The sequence below is a fragment of the Scyliorhinus canicula genome, chromosome 11 (assembly GCF_902713615.1).
Source record: "Scyliorhinus canicula chromosome 11, sScyCan1.1, whole genome shotgun sequence".
NCBI lineage: Eukaryota > Metazoa > Chordata > Chondrichthyes > Carcharhiniformes > Scyliorhinidae > Scyliorhinus > Scyliorhinus canicula.
The window spans coordinates 90,959,197-90,984,380 of NC_052156.1; the positions used below are offsets into that span (position 1 = coordinate 90,959,197).

The 25,184-nt window shown below is 48.7% G+C and overlaps 1 protein-coding gene across 5 annotated transcripts in view; it reads left to right on the forward strand.

Moving 5' to 3' along the window:
* The first annotated feature begins 205 nt into the window (after positions 1-205).
* Positions 206-25,184, forward strand: part of LOC119973192 (aminoacylase-1-like) — a 68,611-nt gene continuing 43,632 nt past the window's right edge. Inside the window, exons 1-5 of one of the 5 annotated variants that reach the window (XM_038810845.1) lie at positions 206-485; positions 3,664-3,781; positions 19,668-19,732; positions 21,200-21,304; positions 21,389-21,483. In XM_038810845.1, coding sequence (XP_038666773.1) covers positions 3,694-3,781; positions 19,668-19,732; positions 21,200-21,304; positions 21,389-21,483 — 353 coding nt within the window. In that variant the 5' untranslated portion in view covers positions 206-485; positions 3,664-3,693. Of the gene's footprint in view, positions 805-904; positions 971-998; positions 1,403-3,663; positions 3,782-19,667; positions 19,733-21,199; positions 21,305-21,388; positions 21,484-25,184 lie in introns of those variants that run through there. The other 4 variants (XM_038810847.1, XM_038810844.1, XM_038810843.1 and 1 more) reach the window with 4 other exon arrangements.

The window sequence follows — 25,184 nt, forward strand, 5'->3', positions numbered from 1 at the left end:
TTAATGTGTTAAACTGTGAAAAGTACAAATGCTTCAATAAAATATTTTCCAAAAAACTCAGCCAGTGAGTGTGAACTCGGCCAGCCATTTGAGTGTGAACTCAAGTCAGCTCCAGAGTTGAGAGACTGGTTTATAAGGAGAGACTGAGTAGACTGGGACGAATTGGAATTTAGAAGAATAAGTAGGAATATAAACTTATGAAGGGAATAGTTAAGATAGAAGCAGGAAGGTTGTTCCCACTGGCTGATGAAACAAGAACTAGGGGGCACAGCCTCAAAAAAAAGAGGGAGCAGATTTAGGATTGAGTTGAAGAGGAACTTCTTTGCCCAAAGGGTTGTGAATCTATGGAAATTCCTGCCCAGTAAAGCAGCTGTGGCTACCTGGTTGGTTGTTTTTAAGGCAAAGATGAATAGATTTTTGAACAGTCAGCGAAGGTGAACTCAGTCGCGTCTGGTTTAGTTTCTCTGCACTCTGGCCAATGGCAGGTAGATTGTTGTTGAGTTTGCTGCTTCAATTTGGTGGCTCAGATCCAAACAGCCGCTCTGATATTTGGTTCTTGAGTTAAACTTTGATCCTTGTCGGGTAGTCACCTCAGAGCAGTCAGCAAGAGAGCCGCCCCAGAGCCCGGCCCGCGGAGAGCAGAGAGCCCGGCCCGAGGAGAGCCCGAGACAGCGGCCCGGGGAGTGCGGAGAGCCCGGCCCGGGGAGAGCCCGAGACAGCGGCCCGGAGCCCGGGGAGTGCGGGGAGCCCGAGACAGCGGCCCGGAGCCCGGCCCGGGGAGAGCGGCCCGAGATCCCGGCCAAGGTGACTGCGGAGGTTGCGGGCGGGTTAATTCCGGGCCGGTCATCGGCTCCTCCCCGCCTCGGATTCGGGATCAGAGCAATAGTGAGGCCTAATGGAGAGAGAGTGTGTGAGAGAAATGGAGATAGAGAAATCGAGTGTGGGAGTGAGAGCGAGAAGGAGAGAGAGGGTATGAGAGAGAAATAGTGAGTGTGGGAGGGGAGTGAAAATGTGAGAGATAGAGAAAGTGGGAGAGAAATAAAGATTGAGAAATAGTGTGGCATGGAGAGTGTGAGAGAGAAATAAAGATTGAGAAATAGAGTATGGGACAGAAATATATAGAGTAGTGAGAGAAGTAGAGAGATAAAATAGGAAATTGTGTGAGATTTAGAGAGAGAAATAGTAAATACAGAGTGTGAAATAGATGGGGAGTGGAAATAGAGGGAGAGAAAAGTGAGAGGTTGGGAGAGAACTAGAGAGAAAAGGGTGGGAAATAAAGAGAATGAGGCAGCGAAATAGAGAGAGGAAATTAGGGAGAGATAGAAAGGGAGACCTAAATAGAGCGAGAGAAAAAGAGGGAGTGAGAAAAGAAACGGAGAGACCAAGAGTTGTCCATGTTCGTGTATGTCATTACCTGTATTCCTCTGTCATTGTGTTCCTGTATGCCACTGTGATTCTATGTGTGAGTGGAGTGCTCCTGTGTTCCTGTTGTCGCTATGTCTTGTCTGTTGCCGTATGTTCATGTGTCACCGTCTGAGTCCCTGTGTCGCCATGTGTTCCTATGTGTCATTCCAAATATGCCTTTGTTGCTATCTGTCCCTGTGTGTCACTGCCTGTGTCGTAGAATTTACATACAGTGCAGAAGGAGGCCATTTGGCCCATCGAGTCTGCACCAGCCCTTGGAAAGAGCGCCCTACTTAAGGCCGTGCCTCCACCCTATCCCTGCAAACCAATAACCCCACCGAACCTTTTAGACACTAAAGGGCAATTTAGCATGGCCAATCCACCTAACCTGTACATCTTTGAATTGTGGGAGGAACCTGGAGCACTCGGAGGAAACCCACGCAGACACAGGGAGAAAGTGCAAACTCCACACAGACAGTCACCTGAGGCTGGAATTGATCCCTAGAGCTGTGAGGCAGCAGTGTTAATCACTGTGTCACCAATCCGCCCCTCCTGCAGTGATGTCACGGGACCGAGGTGCCCGATCTCCAACACCCACAATCACCCTCTGCCGGGCAGGACCCCAATCTGCAGAGAGATTTCTCCCTGAATCTCATTGACTCAAATTTTGATAGGTTCCCTATTGCCGCACTCGGACCTTAATGTCAAGGGCTGTCACCCTCACTGCACAGCTCTTTTGTCCAGGCTGTAATGAGTCAGGAGCTGAATTCCTCTGCTGGAACACAGCCTGACCGCCACTGAGCGGGTTATTGCTGAGTAGGTTCTGCCTCATAGCATTGCTGGCGATACCTTCCATCACTTTATGGATGATTCCGTTTAACATGTTGATAGAGTCTAGTTTTAATCAAAGTTTTATTCATATAGCTGCTAGTTGAATGCATATAGCTAAGAGGCAAAAATATTGAAAGTGTTTTGACTGTGGGAATCCAGTCATTGTCTCATACAATAAATTAACCATTGTATTCCAATATATTCAGGACTAAGAATGTATTGTTCTCTGTCTAATCAATTCTTAAGATTTCTGCAAAACTGTGAAACATAGCGACGTGTGAGAAAACATATCCAGTAATTTTCCTAATACTGGACACGCAGACACTAAGCTAGTTTTGATAGGCACCAGTCAATCTTAAGTAATTAAGTAAGTAAGTAAGTAAGTAAGTACTTAAGTAAGTAAGTTTGGGGCAGCACGGTAGTATGGTGGTTAGCATAAATGCTTCACAGCTCCAGGGTCCCAGGTTCGATTCCCGGCTGGGTCACTGTCTGTGCGGAGTCTGCACGTCCTCCCCGTGTGTGCGTGGGTTTCCTCCAGGTGGGAGGAGTGGGTCTGGGTCTCGGGGGGAGGGGGGGGGGGGGGGGTCTGGGTCTCTGGGGCGTTTGGGGCTGGGTTTTGGAGGGGAATGGGACTGGGTCTTGGGGGGTGGGCGGAGGTGTCTGGGGCATAGGCGCTGCAGATAGGTTCCCCGGGGGCAGATGGTTCTCTGAGGTGGGGGGAAGGATGGGTATCAGCGGAGGGGAATGGATGGGGGGGGGGGCGGGTGGGTGGATAGGTCTCGGGGTGGGGGGGGGGATGAGTCTCGGAAGGGGGGGAATGAGTCTCGGAAGGGGGGGTCTGGACCTCCGAGGGGTGTGGGGGAGCTGGATCCTGGGTGACCTGGGGTTTCCTGGGCCGCTGTCTCACAGGCCCTCCCCACTCCCTGATGCGCAGCCACCATCGGCCGCTCTCACGGCTCCTCCATCAGGCACTCCATCCCTGTTTCGCCATGTGTTCCCCTGTATTATTCCCCATCCTATGCTGCTATGTATTCGTTTGTCACTGCCTGTGTTCTGTGTTGCTAAAGGTTCCTGTGTGTCACTGCTTTTTTCCTGTGTTTCTATGTGTTCTTGTGTGTCACTGCGTGTACTCTGTGTTGCTATGTGTTGAACATAGAACAGCACAGAACAGGCCCTTCGGCCCTCAGGGAGTGGGATAGCATGATCTTCCTGTGTGTCACTGCCTGTGTTCTGGGTTGCTATGTATTCCTGTGTGTCACCGCCTGCGTTCTGTGTTGCGATGTAGTCCTATGTTCCACTGCCTGTGTTATGCGTTATGCTATGTTCCCATGTGTCATTAACCTTGTTCCTGTGTGTTGCTTCCCGTGTTATCAGCAGTGCCTGTGAGCATAGCAATGATATTCTCCAAATCTGCTGTGTCTCACACAGAGTGACGTACTTACACAGCATTTCTACAGTATGGGTGGACTGCAAGAAGATCAGCCGGCTGTCCGGTTGTTCCGGGAGTACCTGAGAATCAGAACTGTACACCCTCAGCCAGACTATGGTAAGCTGGATGGAAATTGAGACTCTGAACTTAGACCTAACCTGCGGGACATATCTTCAGCTTGTAGATGCTCACACACACCAGCTTACATATGCTGTTTGTTCGGCCAAATGTTTCTTTTTTTCTCTTCTTGCCAACTTTGTTTCTACTGCTCAGGGGGGGGGGGGGGGGAGATAGTTTGTATTGTTGTGGCCCACTACAAACTCACACATTTCTAGGATTGGTGGAGCACAGGCAGGTCAGAGTGAAGGGACTTTCATAAAACAGTGAACCACAATGTGGCATTTTTCCAAATGAGCCAACTACCACATGAGTAAGTTTGTAAGTTGGTGGGGAATTTTGGGGGGGGAGTTGTGGTTATATTGTGTCTATTCACAATAAGGGGCTCCTTTCTCTTAGGACCCTTACAGCAGACATAGTCTTCCACCCCAACAGCCCCTATGTCAGTGGTAACTCCCTGTCCAGACTGACAGTGCTTAATGTCTACTTTAGCTTCAGCTGTCAAGCGGAAACCCTGTCTGCCTTCATAACTGAACATGAAACATCCTGCGGGGTATTCTTTGAATTAGGGTTGGGAAGTTCAATCCTGGTCAGTATTTATCCCTGACCCAACACGATCAAGTATAATGAGAGAAAATGCGGGAAATCCTCTGCTGGCCAAGCAGCACATGTGAGAGAGAACCTCATCTAACGCAGTGTAGATTTGTTTATCTCGGGGCTGTTTTCCTTGGAGAAGAGAAGGTAGCGAGGAGATTTAATCGAAAACCATGAGGGGTCTGGACAGAGTAGATCGGGAGAAACTGTTCCTGTTGGTGCAAGAGTGGAGACCCAGAGGACGCTGATTAAAGGCAATTAGAAAAAGAACCAGAGGCTTCATGCAGCGACTGGTTGAGATCTGGAATGTCCTGCCTGAGACTGTGGTGGAGGCAGGTTCAGTTATGGCTTTCCAAAGGAAATCGGATGATTATGTGACAAGAAAGATTTTGCAGGGCTCCAGGGAAAGGTGGGGTGATTGGGATTGGGTGAGTTGCTCTTGCCGAGAGTCAGCACACAGGATGGGCTGAATGGCCTCCTGTACTGTCACCATTGGATGATTCAAGAAATGATCAGTTCCGTCTTCCTGCATTAAATTAAGCAGTGATGGCATTTCAAAAGTAATTCATTGGTGTGCATGTATTCTGGTACCTTAAGGTAGCAGGGCAGGTAGATACAGTGTTTAAAAAGTGTTACCACACCCTGGACTAGTGCGTGGTCGATTCCAGCCCCAATTGACCCGGAGTTGCAGCACAATTGAAATTAGCAATTAATTCTGAGAAAAAACCTGAAGCCTTTGGGCCTTGGCTGCCCAATAACTACAGTCACCAGGGCGAAATTCTCTGACCCCCAGCACCGAGCGGCAAGCCCTCTGCGGCGATTCTCCGGCCCGCGATGGGCCGAAGTCCCGCCGCAGGGAGGCCTCTCCCGCCGCCGAGGTTTGAACCACCTCTGGTAGCGGCGGGATCGCCGGCGCGAGCGGGCCCCCGGGGACCGGGGGGGGGGGGGGGCGGAGCGATCGGACCCCGTGGGGTGCCCCCACAGTGGCCATGCCCGCGATCGGGGCCCACCGTTCGGCGGGCGGGCCAGTGCTGTGGGAGCACTGTTTCCCTTCCGCCGCCGCCACGGCCTCCACCATGGCGGACGCGGAAGAGAATCCCCCAGCGCGCATGTGCCGGTGGTGACGTCAGCGAAAGCTGCCGCTGATGTCACCACTGGCACATGCGCGAACCGGCGAAGGCCTTTCGGCCAGCCCGGGCGGCGGGCGTCAAAGGCCGCTGGTGCCGGTTTTGGCGGCAGTCGGCGTGGTGCCAGCCGCTCCGGCGCGGGCCTAGCCCCTCAATGTGAGGGCTTGGCCCCCAAAGGTGCGGAGAATTCTGCACCTTTGGGGAGGACCGACGGCGGAGTGGTTGGCGCCACTCCGCTACGCCGGGACCCCTCGCCCCGCCGGGTAGGGGAGAATCCCGCCCCATATTTGTAAAGTTAAATACAATTAATTTTTATGAACAACATTAACTATAATTAAATAGGCAGCAAATACAACTGGTTAACTGTTATCAAATTCCTAACCAACCCCCCCTCCCCCTTTAACTCATCCCACCCTCTACAAACATAGAAGGGAAAGAGGGGTGTGAAGTAAAAGAAAAAAAGAGAAAAGACTCTGCTTCAGATGGATGTCTTCAGTATACATTTCTTCAAACTTAGGCCTTCAGTTGGAGGTTTTTGCTTCCAGTCTGTAATGGTTTTCACTGTAGATTCATTCAGGTCTCAAAACTTTTTAAAAATAAATTTAGAGTACCCAATTTATTTTCTCTAATTAAGGGGCAATTTAGTGTGGCCAATCCACCTAACCTGCACATCTTTGGGTTGTGGGGGTTGAAGTGTTGGCTAGTGTAGACTTGAGAGATGAACAGACACTTCCAACACTGATGAAGGTTCAACTCAATTTTATTAACTACTTCTAACTAACTAACACACGATGACTGTGTGTCTAAATCAGGGGTGGGCAAACTACGGCCCGCGGGCCGCATGCGGCCCGCCAAAGGTCTTTATGCGGCCCACCAAGTCATTTAAAAAAAAAATAAAAAAAATTTAAAAAAAAAAATTTTTTTTTTTTAATTTTAAATTTTTTTTTAAGGTTAATGGGGGGCTGTTGGGTTATTTACTGCTATAGGGTGGATACGTTGACTTGAGTAGGGTGATCATTGCTCGGCACAACGTTGAGGGCCGAAGGGCCTGTTCTGTGCTGTACTGTTCTATGTTCTATGTTCTATATCAGGCGCCCAGAATCATAACCGGGTGAAGTAATTATTTTACTTAATATACTATGCGGCCCTTTAAAATTGTGAATTTCTGAATGTGGCCCTTGCACGGAAAAGTTTGCCCACCCCTGGTCTAAATCATGCTAACTTAAACTAGAGACCTAAGCCTTGTCCGAACCAGTTGATTCTCTCAGCACGTGGTGTGAGTCTGTGCTGGGCTGGATGAGTTCTTGTTACACTGAGAGGCAACACCCAGAATGAGCGGGAACCGTGGTGCCCTCTGCCTTTGTAGTGTGTGTATTCTAACTGGTGATTGGCTGCGGTGTTTGTACATGTTGATTGGTCCCTGTGTGTGTCCATCAGTGTGTGTCTGCACCATGATATACTGGTGTATATTATGACAGGGGTGAAACCCACGCAGACATGTGGAGAATGCAAACTCCACGCCGACAGTGACCCAGGGCCGGGATTCGAAGCTGTGTCATCCCAGTGCTAACCACTGTGCCACATGCCGCCCCAAGGCCTCAAAACTTCTGTGCAGGTTCATAAAACAACAGGTGGGCAGAATTTCTGGAGAAAAAGAGAGGGAGGGAGACAGAAAGAGAGAGAGAGAGAGAGGCAGCTTCTTCTAGCACGGTAGCACAGTTTCTTCACAGCTCCAGGGTCCCAGGTTCGAGTCCCAGCTTGGTTCACTGTCTGTGTGGAGTCTGCATGTTCTCCCCGTGTCTGCGTGGGTTTCCTCTGGGTTTCTGGTTTCCTCCCACAGTCCAAAGACGTGCAGATTGGGTGCATTGGCCATGCTAAATTGCCCTTAGTGTCCAAAAGATTGGGTGGGGTTACTGGGATAGGGTGGAGGCGTGGGCTTAGGTAGGGTGCTCTTTCCAAGGGCCGGTACAGACTCGATGGGCCAAATGGCCTCCTTCTGCACTGTAAATTCTATGATTCTATCAGCGTCCAGGACCCGACTCTCCCTTTCTGGGTCCTCTGAAAACTATTCCTCTCGAGTAAGATCTAGTTACTGCCTGTCGCCAGGCGGAAAACGGTCTTCGGCCAATTCATTGGCCACCAGCCTACCAGTCAAACCAAATCCCTCCGATCTCTCGGATACCAGAAAGTCTGAGTTCACAAGCTAATTCGCCAATAGCAGTGTACTATTTTGCAACTTTTGAGTTCCTCATTTCCACTGTTCAACTTAAAGGTACATGTCCATTAAATATCCATGGATAAAAATGATAATCACAATGTAAAAGCAATGTGAAATAAGGGAAACAACAAGAAAGGCCTTCACAGAAGGCCTATGGTGGACTTGCCTTTATTAGCTGAGGCACAGAGTTTAAGAGCAGGGAGGTTATGCTGGAACTGTATAAAATGTTGGTTAGGCCACAGCTAGAGTATTGTGTGCAGTTTTGGAACCCACATTACAGGAGGGATGTGATAGCACTGGAAAGGGTGCAGAGGAGATTTACTAGGATGTTGCCTGGGCTGGAGAGTTTTAGCTATGAAGAGAGAATAGATAGACTGGGTGGTTTTCCTTGAAGTGGACAAGATTGAGATGTATCAAATTATGAGGGGGAATAGAGAGAGTAGATAGAGAATTTTTTTCCTCTTTGGTGAGGGGATCTATGGCCAGGCGGCATAGATTTAAGGCAAGGGGCAGGAGGTTTAGAGGAGATGTAAAGAAAAACATTTTCACCCAGCGGGTGGTGGGATTCTCAAACTCACTGCCTGAAAGGGTGGGGAAGGCAGAGGCCCTCATAACATTTTAGAAATATTCGATGTGCACTTGCGATCCCAGGGCAAAGAAGGCTATGGACCAACCCCATCCAAATGCTTCCAGCCAAGTGCTGGAAGATGGGATTAGAATAGTTAGGTGGTTGTTTTTGACCGGCGTAGACACGATAAGCCGAAGGACCTTTTCTGTGCTGTGGACCTCTATGACTGTGAGGTGCCATTGTGCAGCTGGGTGTGTGCAAAGCTCAACAGAAATGCAAATTCTTCCTCCCCCTTTCCTTTAATCTGATGTGTGATGATGTAGGAAGACACAGACCAATCTATTCGCCTACTAGGAACCGTACTCTATTATTGAACCTTCGCAACTCTATATGGGGTAGAGAATTCCAAAGCTTTACCACATGTTTGAATGAAGAAATTCCTCACTCCTAATTGGCCTATTTGGAGACTGTGTCCCTGGTTCAAGGTTCCCTGGCCATCCGTCCTACATCTCACCTGTCGAGCCCTGTGAGAACTTGTAGTGGTTATGTCAGTGGACTAACAATCCAGAGAATGTGGGCGGCACAGTGCTTAATACTGCTGCCTCACAGCACCAGGGACCCGGGGTCAATTCCGGCCTTGGATGACTGTGTGAAGCTTGCACATTCTCCCCGTGTCTGCGTGGGTCTCCTCCAGGTGCTCCAGTTTCCTCCCACAGCCCAAAGATGTGCACGTTAGGTGGATTGTCTGTGCTTAATTGTCCCTCAGTGTCCAAAGATGTGTAGGTTAGGTTACGGGGATAGGGCGGGGAGTGGGCCTAGGTGGGATACTCTTACAAAGGGTCCGTGTAGACCTGATGGGCCGAATGGCTTCCTTCTGCACTGTAGAATGGACCGTGGACCCCACCAGTTTGAGAATGTTGAGTTCAGGTTGGAAAAACCTGGAGCTGGGATCAGTAAAAGTGACCATGAAGCTGTTGGCTCATAAAAATCAAACTGGATTCATTCACCCCCTTCAGGGGAGATATCCTCCTGTCCTGAACACGTCTGGCCTTTATGTGACGCAAGTCCAACACCAACGCGCTTGACCCATGTCATCTGAAACTGAAAATGTTTCTTAAAAGGGTGATGATGTGGATTCCTTCTCAGATTATTAAACATTTCTACATGTAAGCAGATAAGATGTGAACAGGTCGCAATGGTTGGCACGTATCTGTTGCTCTCGATTAGAAGAACTATTCCGATTAACAGCTGACAATGCTGGGAATACTCAGCAGGTCAGTGCAGCATTCCAAGGGGAGAGAAACCGAGTTAAATACTTCAGGTCCCGATCAACTGGGAGCTTTGGGATCATCATATGGTGGCTATGATCCAAAAACTGTTGGAGATTTAACAGTTCATCGCCAATACAGAGGGGTCAGGGGAAAATAAGAGCAATAGGGGCTGGTTTAGCTCACTGGGCTAAATCGCTGGCTTTTGAAGCAGACCAAGCAGGCCAGCAGCACGGTTCGATTCCCCGGACAGGCGCCGGAATGTGGCGACTAGGGGCTTTTCACAGTAACTTCATTGAAGTCTACTCGTGACAATAAGCAATTTTCATTTCATTTTTCAGATAGGAGTGTTTAAATTGTAAAACAGTGAACGACAGGAGGCGGTGATAATTGGACAAGAAACTAAAGAACAATTGGGTCCAGCAGTGATATGAATGGTGACAGCAGAATAGCAAAAAGAAAGGAAGCATTGGAGGATAAGAGTTTCGTAACCTGAGAAGGACAGGTGAACATTGGGGTGTGGGCCATTGCTGTCTGTGCACTGTTAGGGCATCCACTTCCCAGATACCAGCCCATCCCACGGTCCGTGTACCAACAGGGATTCACATCCCACTGTCCGTACACCGATAGGGATTCACATCCCACTGTCCGTATGCTGATGGGAAATCCTCTTCCCACTGTCCGTGTGCCGATAGGGAATCCCCATCCCACTGCGTGTGTGCTGATAGGGATCCCCATCCCACTGTCCGTGTACCGATAGGGAACCCCATCCCACTGTCCGTGTACCAATAGAAATCCCCATCACACTGTCCGTGTACCGATAGGGATCCCAATCACACTGTCCGTATACCGATAGGGATCCCACACCTGCTGTCTGTGTACCGATAGGGATTCACATCCCAGTGTCCGTGTACCGATAGGGATCCCCATCCCACTGTCCGTGTACCGATAGGGATCCCCATCCAACTGCGTGTGTTCCGATAGGGATCCCACACCTGCTGTCTGTGTACTGATAGGGAATCTCCATCCCACTGCATGTGTTCCGATAGGGATCCCACACCTGCTGTCTGTGTACCGATAGGGAATCCCCATCCCACTGCGTGTGTTCCGATAGGGATCCCACACCTGCTGTCTGTGTACCGATAGGGAATCCCCATCCCACTGCGTGTGTTCCAATAGGGATCCCACACCTGCTGTCTGTGTACCGATAGGGAATCCCACCCCACTGCGTGTGTTCCGATAGGGTTCCCACACCTGCTGTCTGTGTACCGATAGGGAATCCCCATCCCACTGCGTGTGTTCCGATAGGGATCCCACACCTGCTGTCTGTGTACCGATAGGGAATCCCCATCCCACTGCGTGTGTTCCGATAGGGATCCCACACCTGCTGTCTGTGTACTGATAGGGAATCTCCATCCCACTGCATGTGTTCCGATAGGGATCCCACACCTGCTGTCTGTGTACCGATAGGGAATCCCCATCCCACTGCGTGTGTTCCGATAGGGATCCCACACCTGCTGTCTGTGTACCGATAGGGAATCTCCATCCCACTGCGTGTGTTCCGATAGCGATCCCAATCCTGCTGTCTGTATACTGATAGGGAATCCCATCCCACTGCGTGTGTTCGGATAGGGATCCCACACCTGCTGTCTGTGTACCGATAGGGAATCTCCATCCCACTGCGTGTGTTCCGATAGCGATCCCAATCCTGCTGTCTGTATACCGATAGGGAATCCCATCCCACTGCGTGTGTTCGGATAGGGATCCCAATCCTGCTGTCTGTGTACCGATAGGGCATCTCCAACCCACTCAGTGCACCGAAAGCAGGCCCCCACCATCTCAGTTTGCGTGTAGCGAGGCTGCACCGTTGGCGATGCTGCCTTGAGTGAGAAGTTGAAGTGAGGCCCAGCATTCCTCTCAGGTGATGTAACTGATCCCATGACAGGGTGACACAGTAGCACAGTGGTTAGCACTGTTGCTTCACAGCTCCTGGATATGAGGTACGATTCCTGGCTTGGGTCACTGTCTGTGTGGAGTCTGCACGTTCTCCCTGTGTGCGTGGGTTTCCTCCGGGTGCTCCGGTTTCCTCCCACCAGTCCCGAAAGACGCGCTTGTTAGGTGAATTGGACATTCTGAAATCTCTCTCCGTGTACCTGAACTGGCGTTGGAATGTGGCGACTAGGGGCTTTTCACAGTAGCTTCATTGCAGTGTTAATGTAAGCCTACTTGTGACAATAAAGATTATTATTTGAGGTCGAGGAAAAGGGTTCACATTGGTGACCTCTCTGCTATTTATTAGTCAACCAACATTAGTAACATGGATTGTCTGGCTATTTCTGAAAATCAGTAGATCAGGCTGCAGAGAGAGGAAGGACAGGTTAATACTTTAGGCCAGTCAACCTTTGCTTGAGAATGGTGCTATATAAATACCGGACTTGTCTTGTTCTTGACTCTTATACTGATTTGAATTGCTAACTGGTGACCTAAATGACTGCTGTGTATATTTCACACTGAAGCAGTCACTAGATGTTGCAGGAGGAATTTTACACTTCTCTGCAAACAGTAAATTGTTTGTGATTGCAGAAGGCTGAAGAGACTGAGTGTGACATTTGGGTAGTAAACCAGTGGAGAGAGGGAATAACAGTGGAAAGCGACAGGACACGGTGAGAGAGGGAATTACAAGGGGAGAGGGTCTGGACACTGGAAAAGAGGGAACAAGGGAGAGGGTCAGAACCCTGGGTGAGGGGATATGATAGGGAGTGGGTCAGGACACTGGGAGAGAGGGAATAACAATAGAGAGATCAGGGCACTGGGAGAGGGAGAATAACGGAGAGAAGGTCAGGACTCTGGGAGAGAGAGAGAATAACAAGGGATAGGATCAGAACACTGGGGTAGAGGGGATAACGGAGAGAGGATCAGATAACTGGGAGAGATAGAATAACAGGGGAGAGGGTCAGGACACTGGAAGATAGGGAATAACAAAATTGAGGGTCAGGGCACTGTGAGAGAAAGAATAACGGGGAGAGAATCAGGACACTGGGAGAGCAGTAATAACAGGGCTGCATGCTGCCTCATGGCGTTGAGGTCCCAGGTTCGATCCCGGCTCTGGGTCACTGTCCGTGTGGAGTTTGCACATTCTCCCCGTGTTTGCGTGGGTTTCGCCCCCACAACCCAAAGATGTGCAGGATAGGTGGATTGACCATGCTAAATTGCCCCTTAATTAGAAAAAATGAATTGGGTACTCTAAATTTATTTTAAAAAAAGGAATAATAGAGACACGGAATAACAGAGAGGGGGTCAGGACTCTGGGACAGAGAAAATAACAAGGGAGAGGTTCGGCACTGCAAGAGAAGGAATAATGTGAAGGGGTCAGGACATGGGAAGAGGGGGAGTAACAAGGGCGAGGATCGGGACATGGAAAAAGAAGGAATAACATCGATAGGGTCAGGACACTGGGACAGAGGGAATAACAAGGGAGAGCATCAGGACACTGAGAGGGGGCGTAATGGAGAGGGAATAACAGAGAGGGGGAATAATGGAGAGAGGATCAGGTCACTGGGAGATGGGGAATAACGGAGAGAATATCAGGACACTGGAAGAGCGGGAATAACGGAGAGGGTCAGGATACTGGGAGTGAGAGAATAACGGGAGAGGATCAGGACACTGGGAGAGAGGGAATATCGGAGAGTGGATCAGGACACTGGGATAAAGGGAGTATCGGGAGAGGGTCTGGACACCAGGGTCCCAGGTTCGATTCCTGGCTTGGGTCTCTGTGCGGAATCTGCACGTTCTCCATGTGTCTGCCTGGGTTTCCTCCGGGTGTACAGGTTTCCTCCCACAAGTCCCGAAAGAAGTACGTGTTAGGTGAATTGAACATTCTGAATTTTCCTTCAGTTTTCCCGAACAGGCGCCGGAATGTGGCGATCAGGGAATTTTCACAGTAACTTCATTGCAGTGTTAATGTAAGCCTACTTGTGTGACACCAATAAAGATTATTATTATTATTAACTGCTGTCTTTACTTTCATTAAAACAACAGAACCAGCTCAGATCCCAATCCACTTTTAAATACAGTTAGCACTTGCTGTAAAGAGATGTCTGGACATTCCAGCTTTAGAAAAATAGATCTTTTGACTGTTTTAAAGAACGACACCTGACGACGTCAGAATAATGCAGGATCTCTAGAATCATAGAATCCCAACAGTGCAGTAGGAAACCATTCGGCTCATTGAGTCTAAACCAACCCTCAGAAAGATCATCTGACCTATGTCCACTCCCCTGCTGTATGCTCACTCCCCTGCCCTATCCCTGTAACCCCATAACCCCAGGTGAAGTCTTCAGAAATTGCTTTCATAGCTACCTTCCCCCTAACAATTATTTGGAAAGAAATGGCTAGTCCCTGAGACCATAAGATACAGTTGCAGAAACAGTCTATTTGACCTATTGAGTTTGCTCCATCATTATGGCTGATCTGTTTCTCATCCCCATTCTCCTGCCTTCGTCCCGTAACCCCTAGTCCCCTTATTAATCATGAACCTATCCAGCTCTGTCGTAAAGACACTCAGTGATTTGGCCTCCACAGCCTTCTGCGGCAATGAGTTCCATAGATTGTCCGTGTGGAGTTTGCACATTCTCCCCGTGTTTGCGTGGGTTTCGCCCCCACAACACAAAAATGTGCAGGGTAGGTGGATTGGCCACACTATATTGCCCCTTAATTGGAAAAAAATAATTGGGTACTCTAAATTTATTTAAAAATAATGAGTTCCATAGATTCACCACTCTCTGACTGACGAAATTCCTCCTCATCTCAGTTTTAAAGGATCGTCCATTCAGTCTGAGGCTGTGCCCTTGGGTTCTCGTCTCTCCTACTATTGGAAAAGTCTCCATCTTAGCCTCTCCGTATTCTGTAGGTTTCAATGAGATCCCTCCTCATCCTTCTAAACTCCATCGAGTACAGACCTAGAATTCTCAACCGCTTCTCATATGGCAAGTCCTTCATTCCTGGGGTGATTCTTGTGAACCTCCTCTGGACCCCCTCAAAGGTCAGCACATCCTTCCTTAGATGCGGGGCCCAAAACTGTTCACAATATTCCAAATGGGGTCCGACCAGAGTCTTGTACAGCTTCAGCAGTACATCCCTGCTCTTTTATTCCAGCCCTCTTGAAATGAGTGCTAACATTGCATTTACCTTTAACTGCCAACTGAACCTGTATATTAACCTTTAGAGTATCTGAATAAGGACTCCTCAATCCATTTGTGCTTCAGATTTCCTAATCCTTTTCCCATTTAGAAAATAGTCTATGCCTCTATTCTTCCTTGCATAACCTCACACTTCTCCACACTGTATCCCATCTATCACTTCATTGCCCACTTTCCAAGTCCTTCTGCAGTCCTCCTGCTTCCTCAATACTACCTTTCCCTCCACACATCTTTGTTTCAACTGTAACCTTAGCAACAATGCCCTCAATTCCTTCTTCCAGATTATTAATGTATATTGTGAAAAGCTGTGGTCTCAAGACTGACCCCTGCGGAACACCACTAGTCACTGGCTGCCATCCTGAAAAGGATTATCTTATACCCACTGTCAACCTTCTGCCAGTCAGCCAATCCTCTATCCATGCCAGTACCTTGCCCTTAACACCCTTTTGTATGGCACCTTGTCAAAGGGCTTCTGGAAATCCAACTAGATCACGTCCACTAGTTCCCCTTTGTCTCACCTCCCTGGTGCCTCCTCAAAGAATTCTAACAGATTTGTCAGGCCTTCTACAGATAGATCTTTAAACTGAATCGAGAGCAGATGCTTGATTTTTGTTGACGTCCCAGTCCAAAACAGAAACATCAACATCTGACTGCTTCAGCCCTTGGCTCCTCCCTTTAACTACATCATCTTACTAACTGAACATTATATCCATTTAAAAAAAAAAAATTTAGATTACCCAATTATTTTTTCCAATGAAGGGGCAATTTAGTGCGGCCAATCCACCTAACCTGCACATTTTTGGGTTGTGGGGGCGAAACCCACGCAGACACGGGGAGAATGTGCAAACTCCACACGGACAGTGACCCAGAGCCGGGATCGAACCTGGGACCTCAGCACCGTGAGGCAGCTGTGCTAACCACTAGGCCACCATGCTGCCCTTGAACATTATATCCATAATGAACAACTCCACAGGGAACCCGCTTAATCAATACAAAAATCGGTTAGCCCAAGCTTTTATGATGCTTTAATTGTACCTCTGGCTCCAAAAAGTCTAGCTGTCTTACAAACCAGGATTATTTAAATATATGACTGCAGCAATCCTAACCCCACCAACCCCCTTAATAATGTGCAAATTCATTTTTAAAAATATATATTTTAAAATAAATTTAGAGTACCCAATGCTTTTTTCTAATTAAGGGGCAATTTAGCGTGGCCAATCCATCTACCCTGCACATCTTTGGATTGTGGGGGCAAAACCCACGCAAACACTGGGAGAATGTGCAAACTCCACATGGGCGGTGACCCAGAGCCGGGATCGAACCTGGGACCTTGGTGCCATGAGGCAGCAGCACTAACCACTGCGCCACCGTGCTGCCCCATAAAGTGCAAATTCTGATGCCTTGGGGTCCAGCTATGATTCTGGTAATCACTACATTACCTCCAAGGTCAATATAAGCGTCCTTAGGTGTGGTGCTCAGAACTGCCCCCAGTAACTCCACGTTTGGTCTAACCAGTTCTGAAAAAGAATCATATTGGACTTTGAAACGTTAATCCTATTTCTCGCTCCACAGCTGCTGCCAGACTTGCTGAATCTTTGCAGTATTTTGTGTTTTTAATTTAGATCTCGAGCACCTAGAGTAATTTGCTGTGACAATCGTGGTTTAACCAATACTTTGTGTAACTGAAACAGGCCTTCTGCCCCCTGTGCCCCAGTATTCTATTCCTTTAGATATTAAGGTCAGCAATCCATTTGCCTTTCTGATTATTTTCTGCTCGTCTTTTTGAATGTCCGCTGTTCCTAGCATTTGACCAATTTGAAAGAATCCTATCTTCTCCAGTTTCGGTCCAAAGAGGGTGACCTCACATTTGCCACAGTTTTGCCCAGTCACATAGTATATTAAAGTCTCTATTTTATGCTTCCATCTACACTGTCTGTTTTTGTCGTTGGCAAATTTGGATTTGTGGTTTTCCATCCATCATCCAAGTCATGAATGAATATAGTAGACAGTTGAGGACCTGACACAGATTCTAGTGGGACAGAATGAGTTACACCCTGATAATTAGAGTCTTTGCTCGTTATCCCTCCTCTCTGACTCCTGCTCACTCATATTCTGAGCCAGGTTAATAATTTGTTTTCAATTCTTGAGTTTCTATAATCTCTTTACTTCACTTGTTTTCTTTTTCAATTCCTTTCTGGACCTTCTGTATTGTGCTTCATTCTCAGTTGGATTATCTACCTGACATCGGTCATATATCCTTTTACTGTTCCATTTTACTGTCTATCTTGCTTGTCATCCAAGGGGTCTGGACTTGTTTGCCACATCCTTTCCCTTTTGGGGACTCCCCAAGCTGTCTCCCCTTTAAAGTCAGCTCATTTTTCCATTACAGTTTTGCCTGATAATGAATTCACAACTTTATCAAACATAATTCATCTTTCTCAAAAAGTGATAAAATGTTACTCATTAAAGCGAGGATTCTGGGTCCAGTAGCATTGTGGCTATATTACTGGACCTGTAACTCAGAGACCCGGACATTGTCTCAGTATCCAGTCCATCAAAGCCTTTCATAACTTTGATTATTTGCTTTTTAAAAAAAAAAAATTTGGTTGCTCCTACCCTTTTTTTCAAGAGAGTCAGCATGTCAATGCTTTCCCGATGTGTATATCCACACGTTGTAAATCCTCTTTTCCCCTATCCCCAATGCTTCTGTATTAGAATCATAGAATCGCTACAGTGCAGAAGGAGGCCATTCAGCACATTGAGTCTACACCGACCCTCTGAAAGAGTACCCTACCTCGGCCCAATCCTGCCCTATCCCCATAACCCTGTAACCCCACCTAACCTTTGGACACTAAGGGCAATTTAGCATGGCCAATCCGTCTAACCTGCACACCTTTGGACTGTGGGAGGAAATCGGAGGACCTGGAGGAAACCCACACAGACAGGGGGAGAACGTACAAGATCCTTAGGCCTCCCACCTCTCCTCTGCACCCTTTAAGACATTCTTTAAAATCTATTTCTTTGACCAACCTTCTGGATTGGCAGAGCTAAAAGTGCCCTTTAGGTGTCTAAAGATGTGCAGGTTAGGGGGTTAAGGGGCTATCCTTCTTCTACACTGTAGGGATTCTATGGATCTGGCCTAATATCACTTTATGTGGGTTTGATGTCAACTGTAATGTGAAGTGCCATGATCTCAATTGCTACAAGTTTTCTTTATACCAGGCCTTTAGTATGTCTCAAGGTGCTCCTTACTTACTTGGGCTTAGTTCCCTCTTATCCCATGTGGGATAATGGGCAGCATGACACCTCCGCCAGCCCCAGTCCATTACAATCAGCCCAGCACAGCAGTGCAAAGGATGAAGCTGAAGCTTTTTCATCTTTGGCCAGAAGTACCAAATGGATGGTCCATCTCGGCCTCCTCCATAGTTCTGCAGCATCAGATGCCGTCTTCGGCTCATTCAATTCACTCCACATGATATCAAGGAATGGTTGAAGGCACTGGACACTGCAAAGGCTATGGGGCCTGAAAAACTCAACCAGGCCACATTACAGCTTTGGTTCAGATATGGACAAAGGTGCTGAACTCAAGAGGTGAGGTGAGAATGCAAGAGTGTCCAAAGGTTAGGTGGGGTTCCTGCCATCAAGGCAGCATTTGACCGAGTATGGTATTAAGGAGCCCTAGCAAAAATTTAAATCAATGGGCATCAGGGGGAAAGATCTCCACTGGTTGGAGTAGTACCTAGCCTGAAAGATGATGGTTGTGGTTGTTGGAGGTCAGTCATTCCAGTCCCAGGACATCACTGCAGGAGTTCCTCAGGATAGTTTGTTGCTCCAGATCTCTGTCTCCTGTTCTGTAAGTACAGCCTCAACTGTAATGGGACCTCTTTCCCATCAAGCTGTGGAGGGACTTCATGGGTCATGTTCCTATTTGATCTAAAATTAAGTCTAGTGGCTGCTACTAGTCACCAAGGAACTTTGTGTCTTTTTCCGCCCTTTGCTACCACCTGTATACATCCAATCAAATTAAATTGAGGGATTGTAACAGGCCTTTCGGTCCACTGAGCCTGTCCCAGTCAATCATGCCAACATAGAGATACTTCCCAGTCCACCCGGAAACGTGGGATCTTCCGGGGGAGGTAGAGAAGCAAATTAAGAACCCAGGCCAATTAGGGGGAATATCCCGAATATTCCTCTTCCACCCCCTCAGGCTGTCACAAGCAATCTCAGGGACCACTCTGGCTTGATTCATATTGGAAGATACTGAACGTGTTCAATGTGATTTCCACCCAGTCAGAAACTAGTTTGCCTCTTGCTGGAAAGAATATGGTGAATCAGAGGCCACTCCTACAGACAGCAACCTGTTCCAGAGGTTCAAGATTCTCTGGGAAAGGATCCACCTCCCAATATCGAACCTTGCTTTGTCTTTGTATTATTTAGCTGAAACAATTGGTCCAGGTAAACAGTTCCTTTGTAATTTTATAAACTTGGATCAATTCGCCCCTGGAATGACACTTTTATAGAGTGCAATATCCTCATTTCTTTGAGCCTTTTTGGGGTCACTAAGACGTTTTCAGCCAGGAATTAGTCTTATCACTCTTCTCTGCACCTTTCCAAAGCCTCACTATTGCTTACCGTGTGAAGACATGAAAACTGGGCACAGTATTCTGACGCCGATCCAAGGTCATGTACAAGGACAAAATGGTATGTTTTGTTTTCTAGGTAATTGCCATGTGAAGGTTAATATACAAGAACACCCAGATCTTGCTCTCTCACCACTGGTTTTAATTCTTTCCTCTCAACTTTGAGCCAAACATTGTGCCATTCCTCCAGTTTGGAGGGTAACAATGTTATAAAAATACTCCGTCTGTCTGTGGATGTTGCAGGACTCACAGTGCCTGTGTGTTTTTTTTCAGATGGTGCAATTAAGTTCCTGGAGAGGTTGAGTGTGGAGCTGGGACTTCCCTGTAAGAAGGTTGAGGTGAGAAATCTGCGCGTATTGCAACAGACTTTGAACAAAGAACCTGGACTTTGCTCATTCCATGAAGTGTGGGGAAGGAAATAGGAGATGTAAGAATAGTGTGAGGCACAACTCTCCCATTTTAAAGACTTATAATTGAGGTCCCTGAAGCAGGTTGCTTCATTTGGGGGGATCTACTTGGCAAGGTGGTCTTGGTGCGCATGTCCACCTGACATTGCTGTGTCACCAAGGGTGCATGGCATCTTTCACCTCTAAGTCGCTCACCATCCTGACTTGGAAATATATCGGCTGTTCCTTCACTGTCACGATATCAATATCCTGGAATTCCCTCACTAACATCACGGTGGGTGTACCTACACCATGCGATCTACACTAAAATCCTTCACACCCAGCATCACGAGCCTTGCTGTCCGACATTGACCCCTGGCTCCCCAATAAAGAATTCTCATCTCTGGGTTCAAATTCAATTGAATATCTACAGTGCAGAAGGAGGCCACTCGACCCATCGAGTCTGCACAAACCCTAGGCCCATTCCTGATTTGCATTGTACTGGTATCAGTGACTGGGCCTTCCACTGACGCGGTCACAATTTCTCCCTAAACTTCTTCGCCCTTCTCTCCTCCACTGAGGCGGTGACACAGTGGTATTGTAATTGAACTAGTAATGCAGAATCTCAGGTTAATGCTCTGGGTACCCGGGTTCGAATCGCACCAGAGCAGATGGCAAAATTTTAATTCAATAAAAATCTGGATTTTAAAGTCAAATGATGATCATGAAGCCATTGTTGATTGTTGTATAAATCTGGCTTACTAATGCCCTTTGGGAAAGGAAATCTGCCTTCCTTCCCCGGTCTGGCCTAAGTGTGCATCTAGGCCCACAGCATAGGGGTTGCCTCTTAAAATGCCCCCTGAAGTGGCATAAAAAGCCACTCAGTTCAAGGGTAATAAATCATATAAGGCCATTTGGCCCATTGACTCTGCACCGACCCTTCTAAAGGGCATTCTGCCAATGTCTACACCCCTTTCACCCCGCCCTATCTCCATAACCTAACCTGGACACTAAAGAGAAATTTATCATGGTCAACCCACCTAACCTGCACATCTTTGAACTGCAGGAAGAAACTGGGGCACCTGGAGGAAAACCACAGACACTGGGAGAACGTGCAAACTCCACACAGCCACCCAAGGCTGGAATCGAACTCGGGTCCCTGGTGCTGCAAGGCAGCAGTGCGAACCACTGTGCCACTATGCCACCTCATGCTGGCCCATTAAAAGTAAAAAAACCCACATTGAAACCCATTTCTTTAGCTCAACCTTTGTTTGCCTCGTCGAATGAATTTTTGGCATAATTTCTGCTTGCGCTTGGGGCAGGTGCTTTGTGACTGTGTCACAGACACTGTAGAATTGTCACTTGTTTTGAATGCAGAATGGATTGGGTGGAGAGCTGAAACTTCATCTTTTTGACTAGGTTCGCCCAGGACGTACAATTGTCATCATTACCTGGGAGGGGACAGACCCCAAGCTGAAATCTATTCTCCTCAACTCCCACACAGATGTGGTACCAGTCTTCGAGGTAAGATTTGCAGAGGAGAGCATTGGGGATGTGGGTTGGCATTCCGCTGGTGGAACTGGGCTCACTCCATTTTTCTGTGTGCAGGAGCACTGGAAACACGATCCATTTGCAGCGGTGAAGGACCAACAGGGGAATATTTATGGCCGAGGGGCACAGGACATGAAGTGTGTCACCATTCAGTGAGTTCATCGACTGGCTGCTTAGGATCTGGCATTAGTTCCCTGTCCGTGCAGAATTAGCTATTTCAGCAAGGTCAGAGATAGAGGTGCTCTGACTCCAAGGATTCCAGTCAAAGTGTGTCCTGGGAGTTTGATGGGCAGTGTAGAGGGAGCTTTACTCTGTATCTAACCCCATGCTGTACCTGTACTGGGAGTGATTGATGGGGACAGTGTAGAGGGAGCTTTACTCTGTAGCTAACCCTGTGCTGTACCTGCTCTGGGAGTGTTTAATGGGGACAGTGTAGAGGGAGCTTCACTCTGTATCTAACCCCCTGCTGTATCTTTCCTGGGAGAGCTTCACTCTGTATCTAACCCCATGCTGTACCTGTACTGGGAGTGATTGATGGGGACAGTGTAGAGGGAGATTTACTCTGTATCTAACCCTGTGCTGTACCTGCCCTGGGAGTGTTTGAAGAGGACAGTGGAGAGGAAGCTTTACATTGTTTCTAACCCTGTGCTGTACCTGCCCTGGAAATGTTTGACAAGACAATGCAGAGGGAGCTTTACTCTGTATCTAACGCTGCGCTGTACCTGCCCTGGGAGTGTTTGATGGGGCAGTGTAGAGGAGCTTTACTCTGTATGTAACCCCATGCTGATTGATTGATTGATATTTATCGTCGCATGTACCGAAGTACAGTGAAAAGTATTTTTCTGCAGCCAAGGGACCGTGCACAGTATGTACATAGTAGACACAAGAATAATCTACAGAGGACATTGACAGTGGTGCATCAACAAATAGTGATTGGTCACAGTGTGGAACAAGGTCAAACAAGAGCAGCAGAGGGTGTCGTGAATAGTGTTCTTACAGGGAACAGATCAGTCCGAGGGAGAGTCATTTAAGAGTCTAGTACCTGTGGGGAAGCTGTTCCTATGTCTGGATGTGCGGGTCTTCAGACTTCTGTATCTTGTGCCTGATGAAAGGGTCTGGAAGAGGGCAAATCCTGGGTGGGAGAAGTCTCTGACAATGCTATCTGCCTTTCTGAGGCAACGGGAGGTGTATACAGAATCAGTGTGAGGGTGGGAAGCTTGTGCGATGTGTTGGGCTGAGTTCAGCACACGCTGCAGTTTCTTGCGATCTTGGACCGAGCAGTTGCCATACCAAGCTGTGATACAGCCAGATAGGATGCTCTCTATCACACATCTGTAGGAGCTTGTCAGAGTCGATACAGACATGCCGAATTTCTTTAGCTTCCGTAGGAAGTAGAGATGTTGTTGAGCTTTCTTTTTTTTTAAAATAATTTTTATTGGAATTTTTAACAGAAAATATAAAATATAACGATAAACAATGAAATGCAACAAAATAACCCATAACAACTGTAACACCCCCCAGACCGTATCAACGCATGTATCACATCCCCCCCAACCCCAATGAACAACAAGAGAACTTAAAATTAAATAAACAAACATAGTCATCGTCCCCCCCTTCCCTTCCCCCTCCCCCTCCCCCTTTTCCCTCCCCCTCCCCCTTTTCCCTCCCCCTCCCCCTTTTCCCTCCCCCTCCCCCCTCCCCCTTTTCCCTCCCCCTCCCCCTTTTCCCTCCCCCTCCCCCTTTTCCCTCCCCCTTCCCCCCCGGGTTGCTGCTGCTACTGTCCCAGTACCCTATCGTTGAGTCAGAAAGTCGAGAAAAGGTTGTCACCACTTGTACCGATTCTCTCAGGGCGAATTTGACCTTCTCTAGCTTAATAAAACCCGCCATGTCATTGATCCAGGTCTCCACGCTTGGGGGCCTCGCATCTTTCCATTGTAGCAAGATCCTTCGCCGGGCTGCTAGGGACGCAAAGGCCAGCACACCGGCCTCTTTCGCCTCCTGCACTCGCGGCTCCACCCCAACCCCAAAAGTCGCGAGTCCCCATCCTGGCTTGACCCTGGATCCCGCCACCCTCGACACCGTCCTCGCCACCACCTTCCAGAACTCCTCCAGTGCCGGGCATGCCCAGAACATATGGGCATGGTTCGCTGGACTCCCTGAGCACCTGACACACCTGTCTTCACCCCCAAAGAACCTACTCATCCTCGTCCCAGTCATGTGGGCCCGGTGCAGCACCTTGAATTGTATGAGGCTAAGCCGCGCACACGAGGAGGAAGAATTTACCCTCTCCAGGGCATCAGCCCATGTCCCGTCTTCGATCTGTTCCCCCAGTTCCCCCTCCCACTTCGTTTTCAGCTCCTCTACTGACGCCCCCTCCACCTCCTGCATAACCTTGTAGATATCAGATATCTTCCCCTCTCCGATCCAGACCCCCAAAAGCACCCTGTCACTCACCCCCCTCGCGGGAAGCGAAGGGAATCCCTCCACCTGCCGTCTAGCAAATGCCTTTACCTGCAGATACCTGAACATGTTTCACGGGGGGAGCCCAAATTTCACCTCCAACTCCCCCAGGCTCGCAAACCTCCCATCAATAAACAGGTCCCTCAGCTGTCTGATGCCCGTTCTGTGCCAACCCTGAAATCCCCCATCAATGTTCCCCGGGACGAACCTATGGTTCCCCCTTAATGGAGCCTCCATCGAGCCCCCCACTTCTCCGCTATATCGCCTCCACTGCCCCCAAATCTTGAGGGTAGCCGCCACCACCGGACTCGTGGTATCCCTCGTAGGAGGGAGGGGCCACGGCGCCGTTACCAGGGCCCCCAGGCTTGTATCTCCACAGGACGCCCTCTTCATCCGTTTCCACGCTGCCCCCTCCCCCTCCATCACCCACTTGCGCACCATCGACACATTGGCCGCCCAGTAGTACCCAGAGAGATTGGGTAACGCCAGCCCCCCCCCATCTCTACCCCGCTCCAAGAAGACCCTCTTCACCCTCGGGGTCCCATGCGCCCAAACAAAGCTCATGATGCTGCTGGTCACCCTTCTAAAAAAGGCCCTAGGGATAAAGATGGGCAAACACTGGAAGAAGAACAAGAACCTCGGGAGAACCGTCATTTTGACGGACTGCACTCTACCCGCCAACAATAGCGGCACCATGTCCCACCTTTTAAATTCCTCCTCCATCTGCTCCACCAGCCTGGTAAAATTAAGCTTATGGAGAGTCCCCCAACTCCTGGCCACCTGCACCCCCAGGTATCTGAAACTCTTCACTGCCCTCTTAAACGGGAGCCTCCCAATTCCCTCCTCCTGATCACCCGGGTGTACTACAAATACCTCGCTCTTGCCTAAATTTAACTTATAGCCCGAGAAGCCCCCAAATTCCGCTAACAGCTCCATCACCCCCAGCATTCCCCCTTCTGGGTCCGCCACATACAACAGCAGGTCGTCCGCATACAGCGATACCCAATGTTCCTCCCCACCCCGCACCAGACCCCTCCATCTCCCTGACTCCCTCAACGCCATAGCCAAAGGTTCAGTCGCCAGTGCAAAGAGCAAGGGGGACAGGGGGCACCCCTGCCTGGTCCCACGGTAGAGCCTAAAGTACTCTGATCTCCTTCCATTGGTAACTACACTCGCCATCGGAGCCGCGTAGAGCAGCCTCACCCATTTGATGAATCCCTCCCCAAATCCGAACCGTTCCAGCACCTCCCACAGATACCCCCACTCAACTCTATCAAACGCTTTCTCTGCATCCAGCGCCACCACTATCTCCGCCTCCCCCTCCACTGCCGGCATCATGATAACATTTAGCAGTCTCCGCACATTCGTGTTGAGCTGCCGTCCCTTGACAAAT